The sequence below is a fragment of the Mixophyes fleayi genome, chromosome 2, assembly GCF_038048845.1.
Source record: "Mixophyes fleayi isolate aMixFle1 chromosome 2, aMixFle1.hap1, whole genome shotgun sequence".
In the NCBI taxonomy this organism is placed as follows: domain Eukaryota; kingdom Metazoa; phylum Chordata; class Amphibia; order Anura; family Limnodynastidae; genus Mixophyes; species Mixophyes fleayi.
In genome coordinates this window covers 256,091,389-256,118,488 of record NC_134403.1, presented here as the reverse complement: position 1 = coordinate 256,118,488, position 27,100 = coordinate 256,091,389, and the positions used below count along the sequence as shown (strand labels likewise).

Genomic DNA, 27,100 nt, shown 5'->3' with positions numbered 1-27,100 from the left:
TTTATATTTGCTTAACATTACACAATATGTTTGTAAACAGTATTGATGTGGTCGTACCTCAACGTGTATACCATCCTTCACAAATAACACAATATTACATTATTATTTTATATTTGATTGTCATTATAGGATATGAATTTCACAAATGTATTTGCATATTGATTGAGTTTAAAAAAAATATTGTGGGCATGCACAAAAACTTAGGTCGAATTTGGGCATGTTTCTGAAATCTCGACATGTGCAGAGTAGACTGGAAAACAGAACTTGTGTGCATATTTAGACATTTTTAAAGAAAAAAAACACTTATGTAGTACATTAGTCTTGCATACTTTTTAGTATATTTTTTTATCAATTATACAATAAATATAAAATAGGGTATAACCAGTGATCGAAGTGGGCTGATATATGGTTGTATGCCATACCCCCACTTCTCCTACAGCCGACATTGTGAACCTATCAAATTCAATTCACTTATAATTTGTATACCACCACTTCTAAATTTTTGTGCCGCAACTTCTAAATTTCCGCTTCGACCACTGGGTATAACTATACAGTACATATAGTATGTAACTGATGTATCATACCCAACTGTAAAATAAACAATTGCATAGTCTAAATATATGTATAAAACTTTTGAATAAGAACTATTGAATACAGAGTAAAAAATAATGGAGATATATTAAAGATCCAACTCCTAATTCTAAAATATGTATTGTAGTGTTATGATTCCTAGTACATTCACGAAGCAGCAACAGAAGTATGAAACCAAATGTCTTTATTCAGGCAAAATATAGGACAAGGATTCTGATCTGAGAATATGCAGATTTCGGAAAGCAGGATTAACAGGTATACTCCAAACACAGTTATGAACAGGTGTGATTAATGGCAGGAAATGTCCACAGAAATATCAGGTTCAAGTGAATGCAAATACAGTTTTAATGTAGGGATAAGAATGGTGAGTTAGCCAATGCCAGAATGCAAGAGTCTGTCCAGGGAAGCAAACAGAGGAGTAGAGTTCAATGATCAGGCAGAGGTCTGGCAACACAAGTACAAGCAAAACCAGGCAGAGTGCAGGGTCACAAGCAAACTAGCATAGTCCGGTAATCAGGCCAAGATCTTGGGCAACGAGAGTTCAAGCAGTATCCAGTATTCAGGCAGAGTTCGGGGTCACAAGCAAACAAGCATCAACGGTAGACAGGCCAGGGTCACAACGGGAGATTAAGCAGCAGCAGAACCAAACTGGAACAGGGAGACAAAAGCAGCAGCCAGGTATACACGATGAACTGCACAGAGCACAGCTTGAGGCAGGTATTTCAAGCTGTGGGACAAGTGCAGTTCTAATCAGGCATCAGGGAAGGAGATTTAACTCCTATAGGCATGGTGAATATTTAAGGAATAGAACAGCAGGACCTCTGGTGGATTTGAGGTATTGCTGCTACATACATAGAATAGGCAGAGTCGTAACATGTAGGTGACCTTTAAGAATTAAATTCTTCAATATATGTGCCTAACAAACGTGTAATGCAGAAGACCTAATGACATTTACAGGTTAAAAAATACGTTTGATTCTGAGTCTGAAAAAAACAAGTTACTTGTGGAGAGGGTATTAACAATTGTATACTACTTTAGAGGATTTGAGCACTCCTTATCCATTAGTGTTAAATTGGTCTCCTTAAAGAGACTACTAATAGCTATGTTGATGAACAGCTGACATTATTAATTAAAATCCTAATTCCTTCTGAAGCTGTGGAAACAAAAGGCATTTGTGAATTGAAAATAAACATATGTACCATAGAATACAGATTGACAAAATCTTAATCGCCGCAGACAGAGTATTGGTAACAAAAAATATTGCAAATATATCTCTACTATGGAACATACTATGGAAAATAAAGCGGATGATTTAAAATAATATATTACACTCTTATATATCTGGCTAGCTTCAGCTGTATTGAAAAACAGATCAAGATGTAAAAAGAAAAAAAAGAAAATATCCAGAGAATGCCAGAACAAGATATATGTATACCCTTCACAAACCACTATATTTCAAAAACATGACTTAAACATTACAATCAAATGTTTGTGTGAAAACATCAACTAATAAACAATGTAACAGGACATAAAGATAACAAATGGGGAAAATATTTAAAATATATAAAATAATATATAAAATATTTTCTAACACCACATAAAGATAAGTAGAAAAATGGTATGATCTATTGTATAGCTATAACAACTCAATATACAGATGTGACTCAAGAAAATTCTGTAGTAATATGGATAAACATTTATAGTAATTATGCCAAGAGTACAAAAAATAAATAAAAGCTATTGATAATTGGTGATCAGGTCAGAATAGCAAATATTCCATATATTGTTATAATATTTACCAAATATCATTATAAATTGGCTAAGAAGCAACAGTTAACTAGCAACAGTTTTGATATCTTTTCTTAAAATAAAATTGTTAAAAGCGACAACACTCTACCTCCTGATGGTGCCCATTTGAACCTGATAAATGACCCCATAGCTACATTATTTAATCAGCTAGTTATATCTGGTGACAGGTTCATATCCCAATCCAATTATCTGTATGCTTACCGTGTTTACCTTGAAACTATTCTAAATTACATTGCTGATGATTCATTCACACAATTCACAGTGTGTCTGTTTTAAATGGATTCGGCAAACCAGCATCAGAACTATAGTCTAGGTGGGGAAAATGTCAGAATCATGAAATAAACATCCATAATGGAAAAGACAGTGGAGATGCTGGGCATACTTCATAATTAATTGTCTGATCTGGATGATGTTTATATAAATTGTGTATATATGAAGACCAACCTCAAGAGAAATAAAGTTGCATTCTAGATAGTACAATTTGTATAAGGTATGCACAATGAATTTTAAATGGTGATATAAAATATGATGACATCTGAATGAAGGTTTTTGTGCAAGTATTGACCTAGTGCAGGATTTTGACCTACTGTGGACCTCAGTTTTGCGATATATGCCTAGCTTTTCGTTCCCACTAAAGTATGGAAGAGAAACTTCGATGTGCCTCGTTTTATGTAGTAGTGCACAAACAATATTTAATTTTACAGACTGAGATTATTATAATTAGGTAGCGATTGGGCTTTGTCCTGTATTTTTAATAATCAAAAAAATTTACCAAAAATAGTACATACTATATTAAAAATAAATAGTGAAAAAACAGGCAGCAGGGTCACCCCAAATCCTCAAATGTCACCAGCACTAGACAGCCTGTTTTTCACCGCGAATGTGGGGTCCCCCTACTATAGTGAAAACAAGTCCCAGACTGATTCCTCCCCATCGAGGTCCATTGGTGTAAAGTGTTTTGCGGTGTGCATCGGGTTTCAGTAGAATAAATTTTGCTGTTCTTCATTTCAATGATGAACAGATACCTGCCACAGTTTGAACTTGGAAATGTTATTAGAGAATGCAAATTAGTTTAGTGCAAATTCTTTAGTGCAAATTGCAGTGGAAAAAAATCTGAATCAGGTTTCCATTTTAATTTTGAATAATATGTCATTGGATATACATTATTTGGTTTTGAACAATAGTGCTGTAGCCATTTGTCAGTGATATGCACTGGAAACCTGAACACTGAAATTCGCTTTGCAAATGCTTTACAGAAAACTGCAAACTTTAGAAGTTGTATAATTTTGGCTGAATGTTATCACGAATAGTCTGAAAATAATGTGTATTACGAAAAGTGTTCCATGGTCCTGCTGTAATTTTGTGGGTATGTTTCAGCACTGGCACGTCTAACAGCAGCATTTATATAAAAGTTTGAATAAAGGATTCATCTTTGATTCTTTTGGATTATGAAATAAAAGGGGAGTAAAGGGATTAGTGGCCTAACAGCCTTGCTGGGCAGAGGTGTCTATCTGTGGTTCCCACAGCTGAATTACCAAACCTTCAAAAATCAGGGATAACCCTGTCGCCAAGAGGCCTATTTATTAAGTAGTGTAATCTAACTAAATTATACTTACCATCATTCCGACACAATTTGGAGTATTTCTCAAATTTATGAATGTTGCATCTTGGCAGATATCGTGGATATCTGCTGCTTTGCATTCTATTTGGTTTTTTTTATGAGCAGTCCCATAAAATAGTATGGTGACTGCTCCCTAGCGCAATCTAACAAGTTCCGAAAAAGAGATTTTTTCGGAAACTGGCTGGCGTACATCATCAGAATTGAAGTCTTCTCTTCACTTTCATTTATGTCCAGCTCTGCTTTGAGGAGCAGAGCTGGACAGCACATGTGCAGAGAGATCATGTGATCCCTCCCTGTCACATGATTTTTGTTCACCTCACTGTCATCCTTATCAATGCGATAAGGATTGAAAACTACTTTTCATTTTTTGCGTTCTTTGTTAAATAGGCCCCCAAGTAAAAGATTCAAGGGCACTTTTGTGCTGCCTCCTCCTGAAAATCCCCACCTGTATTCATCTTTCAAAACTTGAAACCAACTTGCTGGAACCATAAGCTTACAGATCCACTATCTGACATTTAAGTAGAGCCCCTCAAGTATCCTGCTAAAGTATATATTGGGCTGTAATCCATGGAGATGACTCATGCCCCAACTCCGCCGAGCTCTTCATTTGTTACACAAGCGCCGGCTTACCTACTTATCTGGAAGTCCCGCTAGAGATGCATACGCCTTCTGTAAAACCCTCTGTTTACCCTACGAGAGAGTGCAGTCTGCGCAGGGCCATCTCTTCCATTGGGCACAATGGGCAGGTGCCCGGGGGCCCTGCGGAGCAAGGGGGCCCGTCCGAGGCAGCGCTGAAAAAAAAAATCCTGCAGAAAAAAAAAGAAAATACTTACCTTGCGGTCACGTCAGCTGGCGATCCGGCTCCCTCCCTGGTCCCCTCTTCCGTGCTGTGCTTGCAGTGAATGTTGGGCATGATGTCACACCCAACATTCACTGCAAGCACAGCACGGAGGAGCGCAGAAGAGACGGAAAAAAGAAGAGAAGGGGATCGTATATATTGCCCGGGGGCTCATAATTGTTATGTGCGTATTGTCGCTAACCAATAACGATTGTCGAACCTCGATTTGTGTTTCCAACGCACAAAGATTTATTCGCAATAAGTAGAATAATATGCTCAAGCGAAGTAATAATAAATACAGCCGTTACTTATCGCAGGCGCTCTGGATCCAGTGCAGTCATTCAATCCTGAAGTCTGGGGACAAGATGTCTGAACACTGGATGTGAAGCTGCTGCTTATATACACAATGAAATACAGTAATACAATGAAGATGGTATAGCTTGCATCTATTGGTCCAGGTCTCAGGAAGGTCCAAGGGGTTGTCAATCATTGGCTAGTTCAACCTAAGGAATCCAAAGGAGGGGGTCACCTCTCCAGGGGGTATGCTCGGCTCTTCCCGCCAAGATTCCTTAGTCTTAAGTAGTTCATAATTCCCTATTATTCATAACTTGTGTATGCACTCTGCGATTCCCTCGCAGAGTGAACCAAACAGTAGGATATGTAAAAAGGTTTATTATGATACCACTCATGATATAATTCCTTCAACCTGTTCAGTGTATTTCACTAATATGCATGTAACTCTAATAATAACATATAAATACTACTATATTTCGACATAACTGACTATGTGTTGCAACTACCATTAATGTGTACTATTTTATTAGTATGCGTGTTAGTGCGAATGTTTGGTAAAAGACCAATTACTGTTGCTGCCACGTGTAGTGGATGCGTACGCCCTTTCACGCCGTAGCGTGCCCTTGTACGTCGTAGCGTACCGTACGCATCTTTTCAGACAAAGACAAACAAGTTTGCTCGACTTTAATTGAAATGACTTTATCCAATTTGCTGACTTCGACATAATGTAGTTAAGGTGGCCCTGAGTCTGCGTGCCGCAACTTCACCTGGTACGTTGAGGTAAAGGAGCTGCATCAGAGATGAGTCGTCCCTCCCATCAACTGTCTGGGAATTAACGTGGGGGCCATGGTCAACCCTGACTCAAAAAGTGGTAGTTGGGACTGCTTCTTCAAGAATCAATAAGTTACTGGGTGATCACCCCCTTAACACTGCCCCAGGCACCTACTCATGGAGAAACGCAATGGGAGACACCATATTACCACACTATACGGAGCCCTAATAGGTAGTTGTTGCCTAGAGGAAATCCCCTAACACTATTTTCTGCAGAACTTCTATTACTGTTGAGACACATTTTACCACCACCTATTAATTATTTTCTATTGCTGATAAGTGTTCAGCTCTACTATTCCTGCATCAGATCCCTGTACAACAGGTCTGTTTGCTTACCCACATTAGGGGATATATATACTGTGTTACAGCTATCCCCATATCTGCTGAATGCCATAGAACTTTTAAATCTCCAACAAAAGCGATATGACCAGAGGCGCTAATCCACCCTATGGTCTAGCTATTATTATTTACCTTCACAGGTAATGAATATCTAAAGGGGTCACTCCCTGCATTCGGCCATTCTCTGTTCTTACTAGCAGGTACCTATCGGCTTTTATTTTCATCTTCTTATTTCCACCCTTGTCAGGGGTTCATCAATGCAACGTTTAACACTTAAAGCCAAAAAGGAGATCACTCACCATTTCAGGCAAGGTGTTTTCACAAAAAGACCCACATTCGCCACCAAGGAGTAAGAAGTAATCCCTTACCAACACCTACTAAAGAGGGTATTCTTACCCTGAAAAATTCCATTGCCGATTTTAAATAATCTCTCAAATCACAGTTGGAGAAGGAACTCTCTTCCATTAAGGCGGTTACTTTATCTGTAGCCGCCCGCACTACAAAGCTGAAGTCTCATTAGAGAACGTTCGTAGAACAAGAAACAATGACCTTGACCACTTTATCAACAAACTAGTGGAACATAAGGATTGAAATGAAGACTTGGAGCACCGAGAGCCACACAACAATATATGCATTTGGAATCACTCAGTTTCCAAATTTTCACCTCTTGCATTGCATTGTCCACAAAACTTAAGTAAGAAAACTTAATCAAATTCTAAGTTCCTTAATGAATCAGGCCCCCTGTCATTATCTCCCTCTTTCCCCAGGACAAAATGCTTGCATGGCTTCTAAGTGGATGGCTGCAGGGATCACAACACTTCCATCACATTGTGGGTGAATTTGTTCCACAACTTTTCACAGAAATACAAGAAAAAGTAACATATCCAACAAAAAAATCTATCAGTTTCTTCAAATATGAAATTATACCCAATCCACATTTAAAGTTGCTTTCTCAAGGTGGCTTTTTCAGTTTGAAAGCACATATATATATATATATATATATATATATATACAATCCCACATACAAAGGTACTATCTCTCTCCTCTACTACACAGTGCTTACACCACAACCATGAACACCAGATACCATGTATTGGACTGGGAAGCTGACTTTGGAACATCCCTCTAGGTGGAGACCTGGGACTGAATCTATGCTAGAATCTCCAAGTGCTCAATCAGTGTGCCATAAAAGAGAATAAAATTATCGCCAGATGGTATATGGTACCTGAATGCCTACATAAATTCTACCAAGCTCTTCTGAACTGGAGAGAATGTGGCTAGATAGGCAGATCAAGCACATCTGGTGGTCCTATCCTAGAATCGATCTCTTCTGGTATAAGATAAAACCCCTTAATGAGAATACTACTGGTCTTACCCTTAGTCCAGTTCAGAGGGGGGTTCCCTATTGTCTAGACAGAGTTGCACACATTCAAAGGGCAGGACACAGGCACACGTGGGCAAGGGGACACATAGACACACATGGGCAGGGGGACACAAGGACACACATGGGTGTCATGGTGTTGTTTATCTACATTGCAATCTTTTTATATTTTATAATGGATGTATTTAGGCACAGTGACACATAGGAGTACAAGCAGTGTTTACTGGGTTGTGTAACAGGCTTTGTACCCTTCCACTAGGTTTTGCGTTGGCGTACTGAATTCCTGGACAGACTGGGGAAGTCCTTATCCATAGGCCATCTAGTCACAATTGTTTACCAGATACAGAGCAATAGTGCCTCTGTACCAGAGATATTCAAATGAGCTGTAATAGATGAGGGTGCTTGAAGACGCTACCTTTTGACCTATTGTAAAAGCTTTGTGCTGTGTTTTTAACACACAGTTCTGATGTGTCATTATTCAATGAAGTGCCATTTCCACAAAATGTTATGTAAATAGTCCATTGCACTAAATTCACAAACTCCAAAAAAATCACTTGAAATAAAGCCAATGCCCATGACCTCTTTAGTTAAATAATAGTCAAAAAAGCAGTTTATTACAAGAAATCAGGAAATGTTTAATTACCTTACACTCCAAGTTTCCTAGTTCAACTGAACAGTGCTGCTACTGTTGCACAGCCATTCTAAGCAGTGCTTCCACCACAGCACCTCCCCTGCCTGACTCTTAGCTCTCTTGGCTGCCTCCAGGCTGCAGCTGAATGTAGCAAGGCTGGAAATTCACTGGGTGCTTTGGCTGGACACACAATCGAGCTTCCCCCATAGACTTCTTCTAAAGCTCCTTCCGCTGCCACTGACACCCGGAGAACAATCATATCACCCAGACTGTAAATTGCTATCCGGGATCCCACCCATACTCAGGCTTTGGGAGCCATTATTACTTCATGAACTTCTCCGTGGGCGGAGAATAGGTGTGCGGAAGTGAGACAGAAGGGTGCCTTGCTTCACTGCTGTGCAATGATTCGCTGAACTCCTGGTTAATTCAAATGATGTGCGGCGGTGAGCTTAATTATGCCAGTGGCATAAGACATTATTACCTTCAGTCAGTGGCGCCCCCCAGAGCACGGCGCCCTAGGCAGCTGCCTAAGCTTGCCTAATGCAAGAGAAGCGCTGGCCCTGACTGTATTCTAAATAGAGGGAAGTGAAGGAGTGTTCCCAGATTGTGTTTTGCAGTTACAATTATCTACACATGCTATTAGTGGTAGTGGAAAGATGAATTTCAATATGTCTGACTCTGAAGAAGAGCTGATCCAACTGCATTACTAGTTAGAGGAGTATGGAGATGTGGGTGGGAGTAGGTCAAGACAGACTGGGTCCTCCTACAGATGCTCAGCAGTCAAACTGCCAGAGTATCTTTGTACTTCACACACGTAAGTGGCCGCAGGCCCTGCACTGCCTTCAGAGCCGCCTTGTGGGGACCCATAAGGGAGACCTTATTAGAAGAGCATGGCTTCAACTGAAATCCTGTCATCATCCGTTCCCATGCAGTGGGAGGAACAAACTGTCTTATGGATCGGAGAAGTAAGGAGCCAGTGGAGACCTGGGTAAGGGTTGGAGTGTGAAGTATCGGAATAGAGAAGCAGTCCAATCCACATGAGCATGGATGAGCAGCTGTGGTGGTGCAGTGTCCAGGGGCGGAGGTGTTACTGTAGCTCTTGATCATGATCAGAGTGGATGGTGGAAATGAAGCAAAGTAGTCCTATAGACAGGAGAGAACCCAGCAGTGACATGGATTGATCATGAGTCAGGAACAGCTGGTGAGGTTGGCAAATTCGTGCAGCTCCATTGTAAAACATTTTATCCATTACACATTGGTGGGTATGAGTATGGCTATATGAGTATGGATATGAGTAGAATCTGCTCTCATTAAGGTGGTAAGGAGAACATGCTCCTGCATTTAGAGAGTGTGTGGCATGCTCTACAGGCCGCCAGGTAGGAATATCATAGCCCTACCCAGCTGCAATGAGTACACCATTTGCAGTGAGGGTATGAGCACAAATGATGGCCTCTTTAGAGGTAGGCAATCAAGGATATGGTAGTAGACAGTGAGGTCATGGCAGTAGATGGCTAGGGGCACAGCATCTGAGGTGGTATGCAAGCTGCCACTTTGTAGTAAGCTTGCAGCGGCTGACCGTGCACCTGTCGAACTAGTAATCCATGTGGAAAGCAATGACATGGAAGTGGTAACAATTGGTCTTATATTCAAAATAAAATTAAAAATGTAAGGATGACTAGTTGTTGGAGTACAAGATTTAAGGACATGTTGAAGCAAACATAAGTGACAAAATGGAAGGTACTAAGTGGTCAAGGAAGAAAAGAAAGTGAAATGACAGGGTAGTTATTCGCTATTTGCTGTTTTTTTACTTTATTTCAGATCCATTCCAGTGCCTGCTGTAGAATGTGGGGCATTCCTATGTATTCTGGTCAGCATGTTGGGAAGCTGTCAAACCATATGGGAGGCAGTTTTCATTGGCAAGAGGTGAGGTGGTAGGTAGATGGTCAGGGACACAGGGTATGAAGTGGGATGTGTGCTGCCACTTTGTAGTAGGTATGCAGAGGCTGACCCAAATGTGATCGTAATCTGTGGCAATTAATTTTTGAAGTGGTATCTATGAGGGAATTGATAAGTAAGATGAAAGAGGACCTCATAAAATTATGGGTTTCGTTTCCAAACACTATAGTGGTGTGGTCAGAAATGGTGGCATTGAGAAGCTAGCAGTAGGCCAGATCTCATAAAAGTTTGGATCAGGCCAGAATAAAAATTAACAGGCTAATGGGAAAATTTGGGGCCTATAATGGTGGGAAGGGATGGGGGTTCCAGTGTGGCTTAGATTAGAAAAAGGATCCCACCCAGGATCATCACTATCTGAATCACTTTCTTTACATGGGCCCAAGGGATTTGTCAGTATCTGCACTAGCTGAGTTTAATGGAGTTACTGGTGGGGCAATGTGAGGTGCTATTAGCCCAGTATAAGCCAGTATGCCCCAAGTTTGTCCATGAAGCTCTACGGTGTAGAAATGTATTACATTTTAATGGAAAGTAGGTTGCTGCAGGACAAGTTAGTGGCTTTAAGGTCAATGGCCATCCTTATGATCTTTAACCTGAGAATGGCTAAGAGGACAGTAGTAGTGCAGACTCCACATCATTTTATGAGACTAAATAAGTAGACATGGGAGGATAAAAGGATGGGGGATGCATCACCTATATAATACAGTAAAATTAATAACAAATAAAAATATTTGGCACTGTTCTACAAAATTAACTCAATTGGTGCTGTTATATATATATATATATTTATATATATATATATATATATATATATATATATATTATATATATAAAAAAACATAACCTAAATCACCAAAACTCTCTTTCTGTGTCTTGTTTTATGGTGTGTTTCAATATAGGTTTATGCTTATATTAAGTGCAGTGTTTGTATAAATCTTCTTTGCCCTATACCGGCAGTTCCCAAAGTGTGCGCCGAGGAGCTGTCACAGGGATGCTGCGGGCCAGCCATAGGAAATTAAAACAACACAAAAACTTACCAATCCGCGCGGCGCCGGGACCCAGCATCCACCTCTCTCATGCAGCATGTCACTGAATGACACAGAAGCTGCATGAGAGAGGTGGATGCTGGGTCCCGGCGCCACACGGATTGGTAAGTTTTTGTGTTGTTTTGTTTTTCCTATGGCTGGCACGCAGCAGAGAGGACAGAGGAGGGGGGACCAGCGTGAGAGAGGGGACAGAGGAGGGGGGAGCAGTGTGTCAAAAGGGGACAGAGGAGGGGGGACCAGCGTGTCAGAGGGGGCAGAGGAGGGGGGACCAGCATGTCAGAGGGGGCAGAGGAGGGGAGACCAGCATGTCAGAGGGGACAGAGGAGGGGGGACCAGCATGTCAGAGGGGATAGATGAGGGGGGACCAGCGTGTCAGAGGGGACAGATGAGGGGGGACCAGCGTGTCAGAGGTGACAGAGGAGGAGGGACCAGCGTGTCAGAGGGGACAGAGGAGGGGGCACCAGCATGTCAGAGGGCAGAGGAAGGGTGACCAGCGTGTCAGAGGGCAGAGAAGAGGGGACCAGCTTCTCAGAGGGGACAGAGGAGGTGGGACCAGCATATCAGTGGGCAGAGAAGGGGGGACCAGCATGTCAGAGGGGACAGAGGAGGGGGGACCAGCGTGCCAGAGGGGACAGAGGAGGGGGACCAGCGTGTCAGAGGGGACAGAGGAGGGGGACCAGCATGTCAGAGGGCAGAGGAGGGGGGACCAGTGTGTCAGAGGGGACAGAGGAGGGGGGACCAGCGTGTCAGAGGGGACAGAGGAGGGGGGAACAGCATGTCAGAGGGCAGAGAAGGGGGGGCCAGCGTGAGAAAGGGCAGAGGAGGGGGACCAGCGTGAGAGAGGGCAGAGGAGGGGGACAGCGTGAGAGAGGGCAGAGGAGGGGGACAGCGTGAGAGAGGGCAGAGGAGGGGGGACAGCGTGAGATAGGGCAGAGGAGTGGGGCAGCGTGAGAGAGGGCAGAGTGTCTGGATGCAGAGGGGGCAGAGTGTGAGGGGGCAGAGTGTGAAGGGGCAGAGTGTCTGGGGGCAAAGGGGGCAGAGTGTCTGGATGCAGAGGGGGCAGAGTGTCTGGATGCAGAGGAGACAGAGTGTCTGGATGCAGAGGGGGCATTTTTGCATACAACTAAATAAGTATTTTTGTCCTGACCTAAATACTTATTACAATTTTTTGACACAACTACTTCTAAAACAGGACTGCTCAGTAATTATTTTGGAGGGATGCCTTGAAAAATTTTTGGAGACTCTTAGGGTGCCGCGAACTGCAAAAGTTTGGGAACCACTGCCCTATACTGCAGTTAAATTGGGAAAGAATGCCATAACATATAAATGCAAATTAGATTTGTGATGCTAGCTTTCCATAAAGGCTGATCATGGTATTATATCATTACTGAATCATTATCTCCCCTCACAGAAGATCCTATCAGAGGAAACTGTAATGTAAAGGGGGTACATATAAGAGCAATATAACCTTCCTTCCTTTATATGCTATCACATATTGTATGATTGATATATAATTAAAGTCAGCTGTAACTAACTTGATTGAGGCATGTTATACAGCACTTGTGGCACCTTACAGTAAATAAATCACTTACAAGGGATAAATAATACTAGAGATAACACTAAAACGCATTATGTGTGAAATTTTACAATGATTAAAGGGGCATGTGTTCCTTCGTTTTGGTGATAGCATCCAGAAGGCTAATTTGTAACGTTGAGAGATAAAAGTTAAAGTAGGACTAGTAGTAATAGTGTTGTCTGGTTCTTACCAATCATATTAGACTGCAGCAGTAAGTATTTATTATCAAGAATATAGTATAGTGAATGATGTGTGGACAACATAGTGACAAATGTAACTGTTTATGTAGAGAATACACTTGTAAGGAATAATGAGCGTTATATAGATTACTCAGAGTCACATACCAGTTCTTTGCAGCAAGCAGTTCCCCAACACAATATGTAATACTATATGTAATATAGAATTTTTGATCTCCTGTTCACAAAAGACTCTTGTTTTATTTCACACAATGATCATTTTTAATTATGAGTTGGCTTCCAGAACACTATGGGACATCCTGATCATGACTTTACTATACAAACATTCCAAGCCTGTATTAAATATTTTCTCTTGACACAACATCCATTCAGATTATTTTTTATGTCAGATGTTCTCAGGTCACAGAGAGTGCTATAGGACCATTGTATTTGAGGAACATTAGCACAGATGAACTGTACAGTGAGAGCATTATAGCCCTTGCTTGGCCTATGATAATGTTGGACAGAAGATTTAGTAAGAATATTTTTATGTAGGGATGAGGAACAGATGTATGGACAAGGGAGACATGGGGGGATTGTTGGATGGACACAGGGGACAGGTGAAGGTGACATGCAACAGGTAGGGGACATAGAGTGCATAATTTAGTAGGTCTTTTATGTTCAGGTCAGTAGAATTATCCATATCCCGACTTCTAAATTTCTACTTCCATTACTGGGAATACCAAAATAATGTATAGTGAGCCAGGCTATGAAGGGTTATGGAAAAGGTAGAGTAAGAAATGATGAAAGAAGACCATCATCTTTTGAAATTCTAAAATCAATTGGGATAGTATTGGGACAGATATGTTATTCAAAGTTTAAAATTATGCTTTTCCAGTTGGCTTCCACTTAGGACTTCATCATTGCTTTGAGAATAGGGGAGCTGCTATGCAAGTAAAGAACAGGTAATACTGTGTTGCAATGGAGTGATGTGCAACAGCCAGGGAAAGATTTGCATTTTTCCAAGGCAGATCAGTTACATAAAGGCTTGTAGGTTTCCTTCTTTGCAATGCCAAACTGTCGGATGTTCCTTTTAGCATAATGGAGAAAGTAAAAGCGTATATATTATGTGAGAAAGAGACCACTGCTGCAACATAAGGTTGGAAGGTTTCTGTTTCTTTTCAGTTCATATTTATTTTCAGAAAAAGTATGGTTAAGCTGGGGGATGGAGCACGGGAAGAATAAGCATCACACTCCTTCCGGGTTAGGACAGTAGCGAGTGGGGTTTAACTGACAAGGTGATCATGCATATTGAGACATGGAAATTAAGTGACTTTAGGCCATGTATAAGGCACAAATTGGTGTTATAAGCAAATAAAAAGTGGAAGGAGAGCAAGTTGTTGGAGTAGAAGACTCAGGGTTAATATGGAGCATACATAGGTGACCTGAAGAAGTTTATTTAAAGCTAAGAAAAGTGAAATGAGAATGGAGAAGGAAGTGGTCAAGATATGATGGTGATGATGCTGTTATGTTTTTTATTTCAAATCCAATTCAATGCTTGGTGTGGATTATGGGGCAGTACTATATATTCTGGGTAGTACAATGAGAAGAAGTCAGACCAGATTGGAGGGATTTTCTGCTGGCAAGAGGTGAGGCAGTAGGTAAATAGCTAAGGAAACAGGATGGGATGTATGGGTTAAGGGTAATATGGCATGGGATCCTCAACTACTAGAACCACTTCGCAAGATGTTCACCTTTTGCAGCCCCCTTTCTGGTGAGCCATATATGTTCCACAGTACTCAGTTGCCCCCAGGACCTAAGCTTAAGTAGTAGTAGTTGTTGATCTCACTATTCCCAAGTGGAGTGGATAGTACACGGAAGGAAGTAGTGAGCAACCTAGAAGGTAACAGCAGAGTATACTGAGACTCACACTGGCAAGGGTTAATGCAGATTAACAAACAAGCTAAGGTCAAGAGCTGGGGAAGACAGCAGTTCCTTTAACAAGCCAGGGGTCAGGGCAGGTAGTGATATATATGCAGATCCGTTTAACAAGCCAAGGTCAGTAAAATGTGAAGATAGCAGTTCCTTTAAACAAGCCATAGCAACCAGCTGAATCAAGGAGGCACCAGCTGCGGGGAGGAAAGGATGCTACTATTATTGTTAGGCAGCTAGTCCAGAATGTAGCAAGGTCCCGAGGGAAAAATAACTATGGAATAGGTTCCTCCAAGGGCAAGGTCCTAAAGGGAGGATAACTATTGAAGAGGTTCCTCCAAGCACAAGGTCCCAAGGGAAGGATAACTATGGAATAGGTTTCTCCAAGGGCAAAATCCTGAGGAGATGGTGGTGCTGGTGTGGCTGTTCTCTCAATTTGATGCTAAATGCTTTCTCAACTTTTGTAATCAATAAATACTGTGGCCAAGTTGCATCCATACATGTGTTGGTGTCAGTTCATTATGAGTTACATGTATGTCATCATGTAAGTGGAAGAGAGCTTAACTGATGCTGCACAGTCGCATAACTTTAAAAGAAAATGCTAACTGTATAATTTTTCAAAATTACCAGTTACAGAGTACATTGTCTGCAGTATATGATCAGCATTTTTTTCACTCATTAAATGCTTAAAAGAAATTTATTTTGATTTAAAAATATACTACTCTAGTGATTGAAAGCAAAAATGATTTGCTTATATCACGTTTTGTGTGGAAATCCATGCCTTTCAAATGTTTCACCTACTCATGCACAGAATTGTGTTATAAATGTGACAAATATTTCCAAGTATTTTTTAATATATATCTTCACTATTGTGGTGTATCATACTGGTAAAGTGTGCTCTTCAAATTTACTTCAAAATTAGTGTGCCATCTTCTTTTTGTATTACTACATTATGTTCTTTTAGAAGAAAAATTATTATTCATGTTGGTATTTCTGCAAAACATGCCAGGGACAGAAATGTGAGGTGAGGTACACTCTGAAATTCATAGATGCCAAACATTTTGCTGCTGATAAGTACTTACAACACCACAGTGTACAACATACAAATATTAAATGCAGGACTAAAGAATACTGTGATTCCTGCTCTCCCAAAACAGTTCAGAACGAAAATTACATGGGTTCAATGTTAATGTAGAATATTATAGTTTTGATCATATGTTGCCTGATGGGAAAACAAAATTCATAGTGTTGAAGAGAACCACAACTGTAAATTTAGTTTTCAAAAGGAAAAAAATAATATTCAGGATGTTAAATACCTCAAGCTGGCTTGTGCATGCTATAGAAACAGTGTGACAGAAATGACTAAAAGTCAGATCAAAATGATTACATATTGATGGTCAGCCTGTCAAAGATCCATTTGAAATTGATCCATGCTCATAAAAATCAGAAGCAATTTTCCACAGCAGCAGTATAGTGTCCACTGAGCGCAAGAAAGACATTATACAGCATACTTTTCATGGTGGCAAAAAATCTGACGGTAAATGTTCTCTGGTTGGGTATGCAATAATTTTTGGGAAGTAAGTTGTCTGTGAATTCCTGGACTGGTATTTTTTATCATTGAGATAATTGCCACAATTAAAAAATGTCAACAGAGTAATTCAATGCACCTTTGACCAATTACTGCATAAAAAGTATAACTCATTATACGAAGTCTGTGAAACGTGGGAGCATGACTGGAATAGCTTGTTGGAATAGCTTGTTAGAGACAGACAAAGACATACAGGATTATCTACTTGAGAAAGGATTTCAACACCCACTAGATCCATGTGATGCTTTTTATAGGGTCCACACAAAGGCAATTAAAATGTCGCACAAAGTAACCCTAAGAGAGAAAATACACTACTATTGTTTCATCTGTTTTTCCCATTTGTCAAGAGAGCCTATCTGTGTGTATGTTTTCCCCATATCTGCGTGGGTTTCCTATGGGTACTCCTGTTTCCCCCCACACTCCAAAATTATTATTGTATGTTAATTGGCTGCTAAATAAAAATAGACCTGTGTGTGTGTGTTAGGGAATTTAGATTGTAAACTCCAATGGGGAAGGGACTGATGTGAATGACAAATATTCTCTGTACAGTGCTGTGTAATTGTTAGGAACCCCCTCCAGCCGGCACAACACAACCCGGAATCTACTCTGCCAGTCAGGTGTTCACTGAAGCCCCTGATGGTGGGGACAGACTGGGCTGCAGACTGACAGAGGGTCGTGAAGTGTGTACCGGCTGGGGAGAACCCAGGCAAGCGGAGTAAGGTCCACGCAGAGGTCAAGGGTCGGCAGCAGACAGCGGTATCAGTAAACAAGCTGAAGTCAGGGGTCACAGGCGGATAGCAGAAACGGTAAACAGGCCAGGGATCAGGGTCACAGGATACACAAGCGGAGTCAGTTCAAAGCCAAAAGGTCATACACGGTAAATCAGAAGTGGTCTCAGAAAACTAGAGCAGGAACAAGCAGGTCAGCAGACTGGAGCACAGAAGCTATAACCGGCAATGAGGTAGCAGACCTCATTGCCTTAAATAGTAACCCCAACCAATCAGAGCCTAGCTCTGCCAGAATACTGCCCATATTTAATTAGCCCACAGGCTATCTATGTGCGCACACGCCCAGCAGTTCCCCTTGCTGGGACGCGGCGCGCTAACACACAGCTTCCCGAGCGTCGCCTAGGCAACGGCCGGGCCGAGCCCCCAGCTGTGAAGTCCCGGTCGTCATGGCGTCGGCCCGGGACAGAGGTAGGGGAGTCGCGGCGGCTGGGCACCGCTGCGGCTTGTAACAGTAATACAGTGCCTTTATATAAATAAACAATAATAATAAATCTAAGAAGCATTCTACCCCAGTGATGATACACAAAGATCATTTGTTGTCATTGCTAAAGTAAAAGTCTATCCACGAGAATATCGTTCCAGTCCTATCTGTTAGTATAAACAAACAAGAAGCTCATGTTTCCAACCCAGTTGGCTAACACATTGATAACATATATTTATGAAGAGAAAGTTTGGACAGGAATGTAATGCCTTGTAGAAATACATCAGATATTGAAGAAGGCTATGGTAGATTGGAAGTGTGCTAAACACTGACCCACTTTAGCTGATCACTTAAATATCTTTATTGTCTGTTTCACAACCAAATATGCAAGTCTACAACTACGTAGTTTTATATAGACATAGTTTTTATTTAAAATGATAAAGGACTGGTAATTTTTGTCAGTAAGGATGGTTACTGGAATCTGGAAATTAGACTATCATCTAGGGAAGGCCTGGCCAATCTGTGGTTCTCCAGGGGTTGTGAAACTACAAGACTCTGCATACCTTGCCAGCTATGGGCTGGCTATCTACTGCTAAAGCATGCTGGGGCATGTAGTTTCAAAACACCTGTAAAGGCACAGGTTGGCCATGTCTGATCTAGGGAAACTACGTAGCGTGCTTTCCCATGATACTTATATTACAGTTTGTTACTGCAGTGTCCAAGTCATATGACTATAACATCTTTAAAGAAAAAAGAAATAGTGCTGAATGCCAGCAACATTCAGTTAATTCATTTTGACAGCTTAAAAGACCTAGTCCTTGATGACACCATACACTTTGACACTGTGATGATGAAAACATTATTAACAGTATTGTAAGGAACACATTACTATGGAAAATAAAGAGAAAACAAGCAACAAAATCCACTAAGAGTTTTGATGAGTGACACCGCTTTGCCGTTTTTTTATGAACATTAAACATTTTTTATATTGGCTGGACCTTCAAGCTGGATGAAATTTATTTTATTATAAGATCCTCTGATGGTTTGGGATCTTTGTGCTTACTCTTACTTGCAACCTTTGTATGACAGCTTGTTACATAAATTAAATAATCGCTTTATTGTGGGATTGTCTTTGAGTTTAAATGATGATGATTTATTTCCATCCAATAAAATTATTTTGACCGTTACCTGATGGAAGCTGCACGGAAAAGTTCTGAAATTGAGAAAGCATTTACAAAGTCTGTACAGTATAGAAATCAAGAATGTTGCATATCTGATGAAAAATATTTTTTTTCAGGACAAAAAAGTAGAGCAATTAAACAAAACACTAAATATAGTGTTCTTTTTAAGAACCCAATGGGTAGGTTGTAAATCCCCCATTAGCACATCAAATGTTCCTTTCTAGTTTTCACTGCTTTTAGAGGCATTTTAAGAGCTAAGCTTTATAAATATTAATTAGTAGATTTTAAGAGCTACAACTCCTGATGAGTAATGCTTAAGAACATACCTCTTTCCATCTGATATGCCTATTGAGTACATTTTTTAAAAATAACAGGAATAAAAGTAGTTGATTTCACAATAAAAATCTTTTCATAGTTTACACGCATGCTTGAAAATATTAATTTACAGTATTTTATGGTCACAGCCATTTGCAGCATCTCCCATAAACCATTAGAGGTAAATACCTTTAACAGAATGACAATTAGGTGTACCTAAAAAGTGGTGAAAATGATAAAAACATTGAGCAATAACAAGTTTTCATTTCCAAAAAGAAATGCCTTGTGAAACAGTCAAGGGGATTCAGTGGTTCCCAGTTGTCTTTTGCTATACACTCCTAACAGGTCTTTCAACTAATTGCTAATGGAATATGCTGAATAAATGAGCCAAAACAGGATATGGATTATTTACAATGTATTTCTCATCAGACAGCCACTGAGAGACCTGATGCTGAACTTACAGGCATACTTCTGTTACTGATAAGATAAGATAAAACAGCTTTACAGAAATATGTCCAGAATGATGAGTAGTTTGAGAAAGAAAAGATGAGAGTAACTACTCTAATGCCTGTTAATGAAACTTTATCCTCACTAGAGGAACAATTACAACCTCCAGACTCTAATCGTTCTGCTGCTCTAGACAATGTAGCACATCAAATTGTTCTTAATGTATCATTACAGGAAAGGTGCTGAACTGCTACTCAGAAAAATGGCAACTCACAAGACATACCACAGTCTGCAACAATAAAGGAAAATCTGTTTATTAAAATGTGTCACACCAGGTTATAATATGCTTGACTGGGTTTGTAGTATTACAGAACAATAATAGCAAACATTGTGCTAATCCACTACATTGGGAGTAAATATTGCATGCCATGGTTGAGTTAAATTCCCCATCAACTATTGTATAAAACAAAAAACAGACACTTTCAGCCATTTCAAATAAATTAACAATGAGTCTCTATCAACACCCTTGTATCCTACCGATATACCACTTCAAAAAAGATACTCGGCACAACATTCATATTTATATCTTTCTTTACATGACTTGCATGTAACCGAATGCTATAGATATTTAGTACCCAATACAGGGCCTACTCAGTCCTGGCCTGGCTTATATTTGAAAAAATGATTATGTAACTATTATAAAAAGATGGCATTACCTAGGGAGGGCCTTTTAAACTACACCTTACAGGTGCATCTGTTGGGAGTGATCTGATCAGATGCTGACATTACAATGTCTCTACTAACTTGCAAGTTTTCCAAAGATCATGGCTAATTTTTTTGTTTGATTTGTATGTATTTTTGTTAGTATAAATGGTTAACACAATGAGCAATATAATATCTAATATTTTTATTATTGGTAATGAAGGTGAATTTCCTTACTAATATAACTAATAAATATGTGACTGATTAAGTGTGTGCATTTTCTTATACCATTATATATATTAGGTAGCCTAATCTATTGCATAAATGGCAAAAAATATTAATGTGCACAAGTCCCATTTTCCAGTCAAGTCCAGTCACGGAGTTTTCATAAACATGCTTGTATTTATCCTAAATTTCTGTGTATGTGTATAAATGATATTTGTTGCTGAAAAATAAGACAATACATATGTATAAGCCAATACATATCTAAGCTCCTGAAGAAAGTTAGTATCTATAATTTTCTTCAGGGGCTTAGAGGCAAAGTTAGAGATACTGAAACAATTGTTGGGCATGACTGTGTAACGGTATCTTTTCATTAAATGTTTATGTATAGTAACAAAACGCACCCTTCTCATGGCACTTTTGTCACCTTCTGTTGCAAGAACACCCAGCAGGTATCAGCAACATGAAAACTTCTTGTTTTAAATCAAATATATTTATTGTTTGCATCACAATAAATAACACTTCTTCTGTCAGGATGACACCAGCAAGCAACCCCTTTTGCTTGCACCTCCTGGTGACCCTAAACACTAACTAGACACAGACCAGCTCACTACTGACTGGCCAACTAGTTCAGTGTCAGTCACATCTGACAAGAGCACAACTCCAGGTTAAATACACAGGTCTCCTCCCACAGGCTTGGGTGACTGACAGGCAACACTCCCACCTTGTCTTTAAAGGTGTTCATGTAGCAGTCTCTATCTTAATGGAGGATTAGCGCTGATCATTCCATGCTATAAATGGTTTTACATACTTTATAGCGTGGAATGATCATCTCTAATCCTCCATTAAGATAGAGACTGCTACATGAACTTATTTTATATAATAATTGTTTTTATTATTGTGAAGTTTTCAATATATAGCGATCATCTGAGTTGTTGTTTTGGGAGAACTAGCTAGCGCTGAATGTCTTGATATTACAAATGTCCATATAGATCCTTTTAGGTTGTATACCCTTTTTTCAAGATTTTGGCTGCTTCTAGGATCATCGAGCGCTGTATTAGTGGTTATAAATATTTACTCATATATATGTGTTTTTTGTGTTTAGTAAAAGATTTTAGTCTTATCTATGTTCAGAGGGTAAATGTATCAAACTCCGATTTTGAATATCCCGCGATTTTCTCGTGGGTGTTTCATATCATAGATGTATTAAAGTGAGATTTTATGTAAAATCGCCAGAGATATGTTTCTCTCAAAATCGGCATTTCCAAAATCGATAGAGATCCCGACTGTTTGCCACTGTAGCTATACAAGTCTCAAATATATGAAGCTGCGATTAAGTAAACTCTTCCAAATTAGCTTTAAAAATCGCTAGATAGAACACGCTGTTTTCTAACTGTGTGATTAGTAAACACATCACTGTTACTCTGCCCTGTCAATAGAACCGCAGGTCTCCACAGCTGTCAAAAGTTTTAAAATAAATAAATGTTCAAAAAAAAAGAAGTGTGGGGTCCCCCCGTCCGAGCACTATTAACCCTAGTGTTGCCAGCCTACTGCTGGTTACGTGAAAATCGGGGAAAAATTTGCGTGGGGTCCCCCCAATTTTCATGCAACCAGCACTAGGATGAGTGGCACTATAGCAGAGGGATATGCGGCAGGGGTCCCCCTGCCATTACAACATACCAACCCCAGGCTGTTCATCGCAGGGCTGGATTTCCTAGGGAGTGGGGTCCGCTGAAAAAAATTGAGCGGGTTCCCCCCCCCTAGGAATAACCAGCACTAGGGCTCTTCCTACCTTCGTGGGCTGTGGGTTGTAGGGTAATAACGGCAAATTAGTAGTTAAAGAAACAAACAGATGCCATTTTGTTTTGTGGAACTACAAGTCCCAGGCAGTGCGGGCTGCCTTAAACAATCTGGGTATGCTGATGCTTGTAGAAATACAAGCATCAGCATACCCATGGCAGCCTGGGCATGCTGGCCTTTGGAAAACCACAAGTGCCAATATTCCTTCACACCCATGCCTAACTAAGCCCTGTAGTAGTACAAAACAAAATGTTAAATAAGCCACAACTCCCTGTTTAAAACCACAACATTTTAATAAAAATAATAAAACCCCAATAAAAACACAAAACACCCTCTTTAATACCACATATATTTATTAAAAATAATGAAATCCCATATACTCACCAATTTGATTTCTTCATCTGTTGTCAGCAGCTTTCAGTCCAAAAATGCTTGGCCACCATGTTCCAAAATAATTTGTATTTCAAAATGTCCATACTTTTAATAATCTTCTATTCTTCTGGCCAGAAGGGCCCCCTTGTTGTTTCCAGTCTTCTTTTCTTCAGACCAGAAGGGCCCCCATAATTGTATTCCAAATCCAGAACATGGTTGGTTAAAAAAAGAAACCCTGATTACAGACGCCGCAAACTTAGCTTGTATCTAATACAAGCTCCGATCTGCAATGAGTTTAGCACAGGCACAAGCTCTATTTATAGTATAAGGTGTTTCCCCATGACAGCATGGGAAAATCCCTTAGACTATAAATAATAATAAGAAATAATAAACCATACAATCAAATAAAAGCATGCAATCATTTAATATCTAAGACTGTGTAGTCTTCGATCCCATGACTCCAAACAAGGAAAATAAACCCCAGTTGTTAGAATCTCACACCTCAATTTCTCGACTTTATATAATCCTTCTTAATATTTTGATACATTTCAGCATAATTTTAGGCAAAATGTATGACCTATTAAGGCATACACACCTCTTTTACTAGCGAACAGGACATCTAGGGCCATCCAATTCTTAGGAGCTATAGTTCTAGTAGCCCCGACCTCTTCTGTCATCTCATTTAGGACTGAGGTGACTTCATTCACTATTTTATCTAAAATCCTAACATGATAATTTCACTCATTCTGATCTGAACCATTATTATAAATACACTGAACATTACTGTGTAGAAATTGTACAAAACATTTAAATGTTCTTGTTTCTTATACTTTTTCAACTTTTTTAATGTGTCTTTTTATTCAAAAGAGAACTATCATTAGTATAGTTTCTAAGTGCTCTGCATGATTGATAAGGCAGTTCCTTTTAGAAGACTAAAACACTGGTCATTATTTCCTTGCCTTAAAGCAACAGTAGTTGTATTAACTTCAGGAACAGATACTATGGGTAATCGTTTTTTAGAGTGGAAAGCCACATGAGCACAGATCCAATCGATTGTATCTGAGTATTTGCAAATACGCAATAGGTGCAAAAAACAAGACAATATATCTAAAACTAATCATTACAATTCAGGATTCCCAGCACCAGAGCAACTTAGGTGGATGTAAAAGAAGGGGCATTAGTGTGTCCCCAATGTGAAGAACTCATATGACCTATTGTGTAAAAAAACGGGCACTTCGTGAAACAATGTATTTTGAAAGATGCAATTTTTAGAATCTGCCAAATGCAGAGATGCAGAGCAGTAGTCTTCTTGATGTGTGATGCATGGACCTTAACACTTAATGGCTTTGTGTGTAGTCAGTAGTACTTGATATGGCCTGGTCCAGCTTTGTACAAATGAGCATATAATCTAGTACACTTTTATATATCATTCTTCAGGTTCAATAGTGCATGACTGGTCTGTTTTCTTACCCTGTTTTTCTCATACCTGTGCATGGAAAAACTTACCACATTTGTTCAAAGCCTTTCAATAGTTCAAAATAAGTTGATCAGTTAATTGCAAACTGTGAACAAACAAATGTACTGGAGGTGATGATGATAGTTTTATAGGTCCCATGAGGATCTTGTGTGGACTTTCTTACTTGATTTTGATCTGACTCTCATGAAAACAATCTTTGCCCATTTAGTTCTGTTTTAGCACATATTTTGACTACTTTGTTTTTTTAGAATGCGATTTTGTCCTTTTACATCATCTGTAGCTTGTGGTAGTGCAGGTAATAATTGATCCCTAGAACCTAAGATCATAATGCATGGGAAGTGAAGGGAAGTTAATACATGTTTCATGTCTTTTTGATGGGATTGTTTCATCAGGTGGCACTAGAGTAAGCACAGAACTTGATATGTAGATATAAAGGGACAAAGTAACCCACACGCATATACTCCCTGAGCAGAGTCAATGTATGATGAGCCAGAAGAGCAAACCCACTGAGAAACAGTAGGTGGTACATGACATATCTTGTTGGATATCTAATTGCACTTGAGCTTGTAAGTGACTTTCAATTTTTTGTTGGACAGCTAAACCTTCTGGCTTGTTCCCTAAGGGAAAATTAAAGTATACCTCTCTGGTGAGCAATAGTAAGTGATAGATTGCATAATAAATGTTTTCCTAAGAGGTTGACTGGAATGGTAGAACTAAGGTGGAAGATATGTTTTCCAGCTGTAGGAACTATAACAACAGATATAAGCTGTGTAATTGGATGTTCTGTGGGTTGGTTAAAGATGCCCACATCTGTTCCAGTGTGAGGAAGACAAAGAAATTACAAGGTTTCAAAACAAACCTAGAAGTTAGACATTGAACAGATTTCCATGAAACTGTGCAAGTGGCCAGTAGAACTGACTGATCTATTGGTGCTAAAGTGGTGGTTATGAAGCCCCTACTCATACAAATTTAGGCAATATCGGAGCTGTTTTTTGGGGTTTTAGAAGGTGTTAGGACAAATGACATGTTGCTTGGTCTGGCAAAAAGAACATTGTGATTTTCTGTAAACTAAGTCACTGTAATATTATCATCATTATCAACATTTATGAATATAGCGTCAGCATATTCAGTAGCACTTTACAATTGGGAACAAACACAGTAATAAAACAATACTGGCTACTACAGACAGACAGAGCGGTAAGAGGGTCCTGCTCGCAAGCTTAAAATATAGAGGCAAGCTTACAATCCTCAACTTTCTGTTCCTATACATTTGTCTGCCTTGGTGAATTAATCTCTCCCTTCTTCCCTCATCACCATGCTATTAAGGGTAGGTCCAGCCATTCTGCTACCTGAGAAAACTTCTGATATAGCACAAATCACATTATGTAACTATACTCAAAATTATATTACTGTATTGTATACTATAAAACATAAATAGTGTAAATTTCATCATGTATAGATCCAGCAACATAACAGAATACACTAATATAAACATGAGCACCATCAAAATTAGCACCTTTCATTAATTATATTTTGATACTAATAAAATCCGCTTTCTGAAGTTCCTCAGTCATCCTCTTTATAGGACCCTGCAGGTAACATCAGTTTTGCTCAGTACCTAACACCCACTCCACGCTTTCAATCTCATGAGTGTTTTCACACAGACTAAAATGGTAAATAAATACAGTATACTAAGCTTATGAAGGAAGAAAGTGTAGGGTAAGAATTATCAGAGGAAACTATGTGTATGTACATTGCCAGATATTCATACAGGTTTCAGTTACCTGTTCTTTTAGTTTGGAACTTTCCCTAATAGAATGTGATTGGATCCATATTGTGCCATGGAAGGATGTGTCATTGTATGTGAATGTAATGGCGAATGTAATTTGTGTTTTCTTTCTTTAAAGGTCTTTTGTTTTTGGCAGATTCTAAGCAGAATGGAGATGCCAATGCAGTAATGTCAGATGAGGATCATGAAGGCCCTCCACACTTCCAACCACTGGAAGAGAAGAGAATTATGCGACGAGCCAGTGCCAAAGACAAAAACAAGTCAGGAGCCTCATGCTTTCTACTGAGCTCTGGAGATTTTACATGTACTTCTGATGGAGGAATTAAGAAAAGTATAAGAGATATGGATATTGAGATGGACTCACAGATACTCCTAGGTCCTTCATAAAATAAATATTCCATAGTGATTTTGACCTGGATGTATATAATCTCAAATAATTTCATAGTCTTCCCATAGAAAAAAAAATGAAAACTACATAGGTGAAGTGTTACAGTTTGTCTCTGTTCACCTGTGTGGTAAAATGTTTATTACTAGTATCTTTTACCTTTGTCAAATGGCGAATCTAAGTAATCTTCATTCTGTGTAAGGAAATAAAGGATTGTTGATAAATCTTGTGTTACTTCATCTTGATCATTTGTACAGAGGTATTATTATTATCATCGTAGATTAGTAAGGCGCTATAGTGCTCCACAGTGCTATACAGTAAGGAGAACAGTACATAGATAAAACGGACATACAAGGTAGACAAAATAAATGCAAACACGAAATCAAAGGCCATGAAAGATCCTGCTCATTAGAGAGCTTACATTCTAAGTGGAAGAGGGCACAGCTGAAACAAGAGAAGCAAATGTTGTTCAAAGTGTAGATTGGGACAGTGCATTAGTGTGAATAGTGTTATCGGGTATAAGGTCACCTCAAGAAAATAGATGGGTTTTCAAAGATCATCTAAACATTTGAAGGCTGTGGGAAAGTCTGATTAA

General features: G+C 39.5%; 1 protein-coding gene across 2 annotated transcripts in view; it reads left to right on the top strand.

Annotated features, from left to right (window-relative positions):
* The window catches only part of KCNC4 (potassium voltage-gated channel subfamily C member 4), a 68,150-nt gene extending 41,421 nt beyond the window's left edge, over window positions 1-26,729 (top strand). The window contains exon 3 of one of the 2 annotated variants that reach the window (XM_075195921.1): window positions 26,257-26,729. In XM_075195921.1, the coding sequence (XP_075052022.1) occupies window positions 26,257-26,507 (251 nt within the window). In that variant the 3' untranslated portion in view covers window positions 26,508-26,729. Of the gene's footprint in view, window positions 1-26,238 lie in introns of both variants that reach the window. The other variant, XM_075195920.1, reaches the window with a different exon arrangement.
* Window positions 26,730-27,100: the final 371 nt, after the last annotated feature.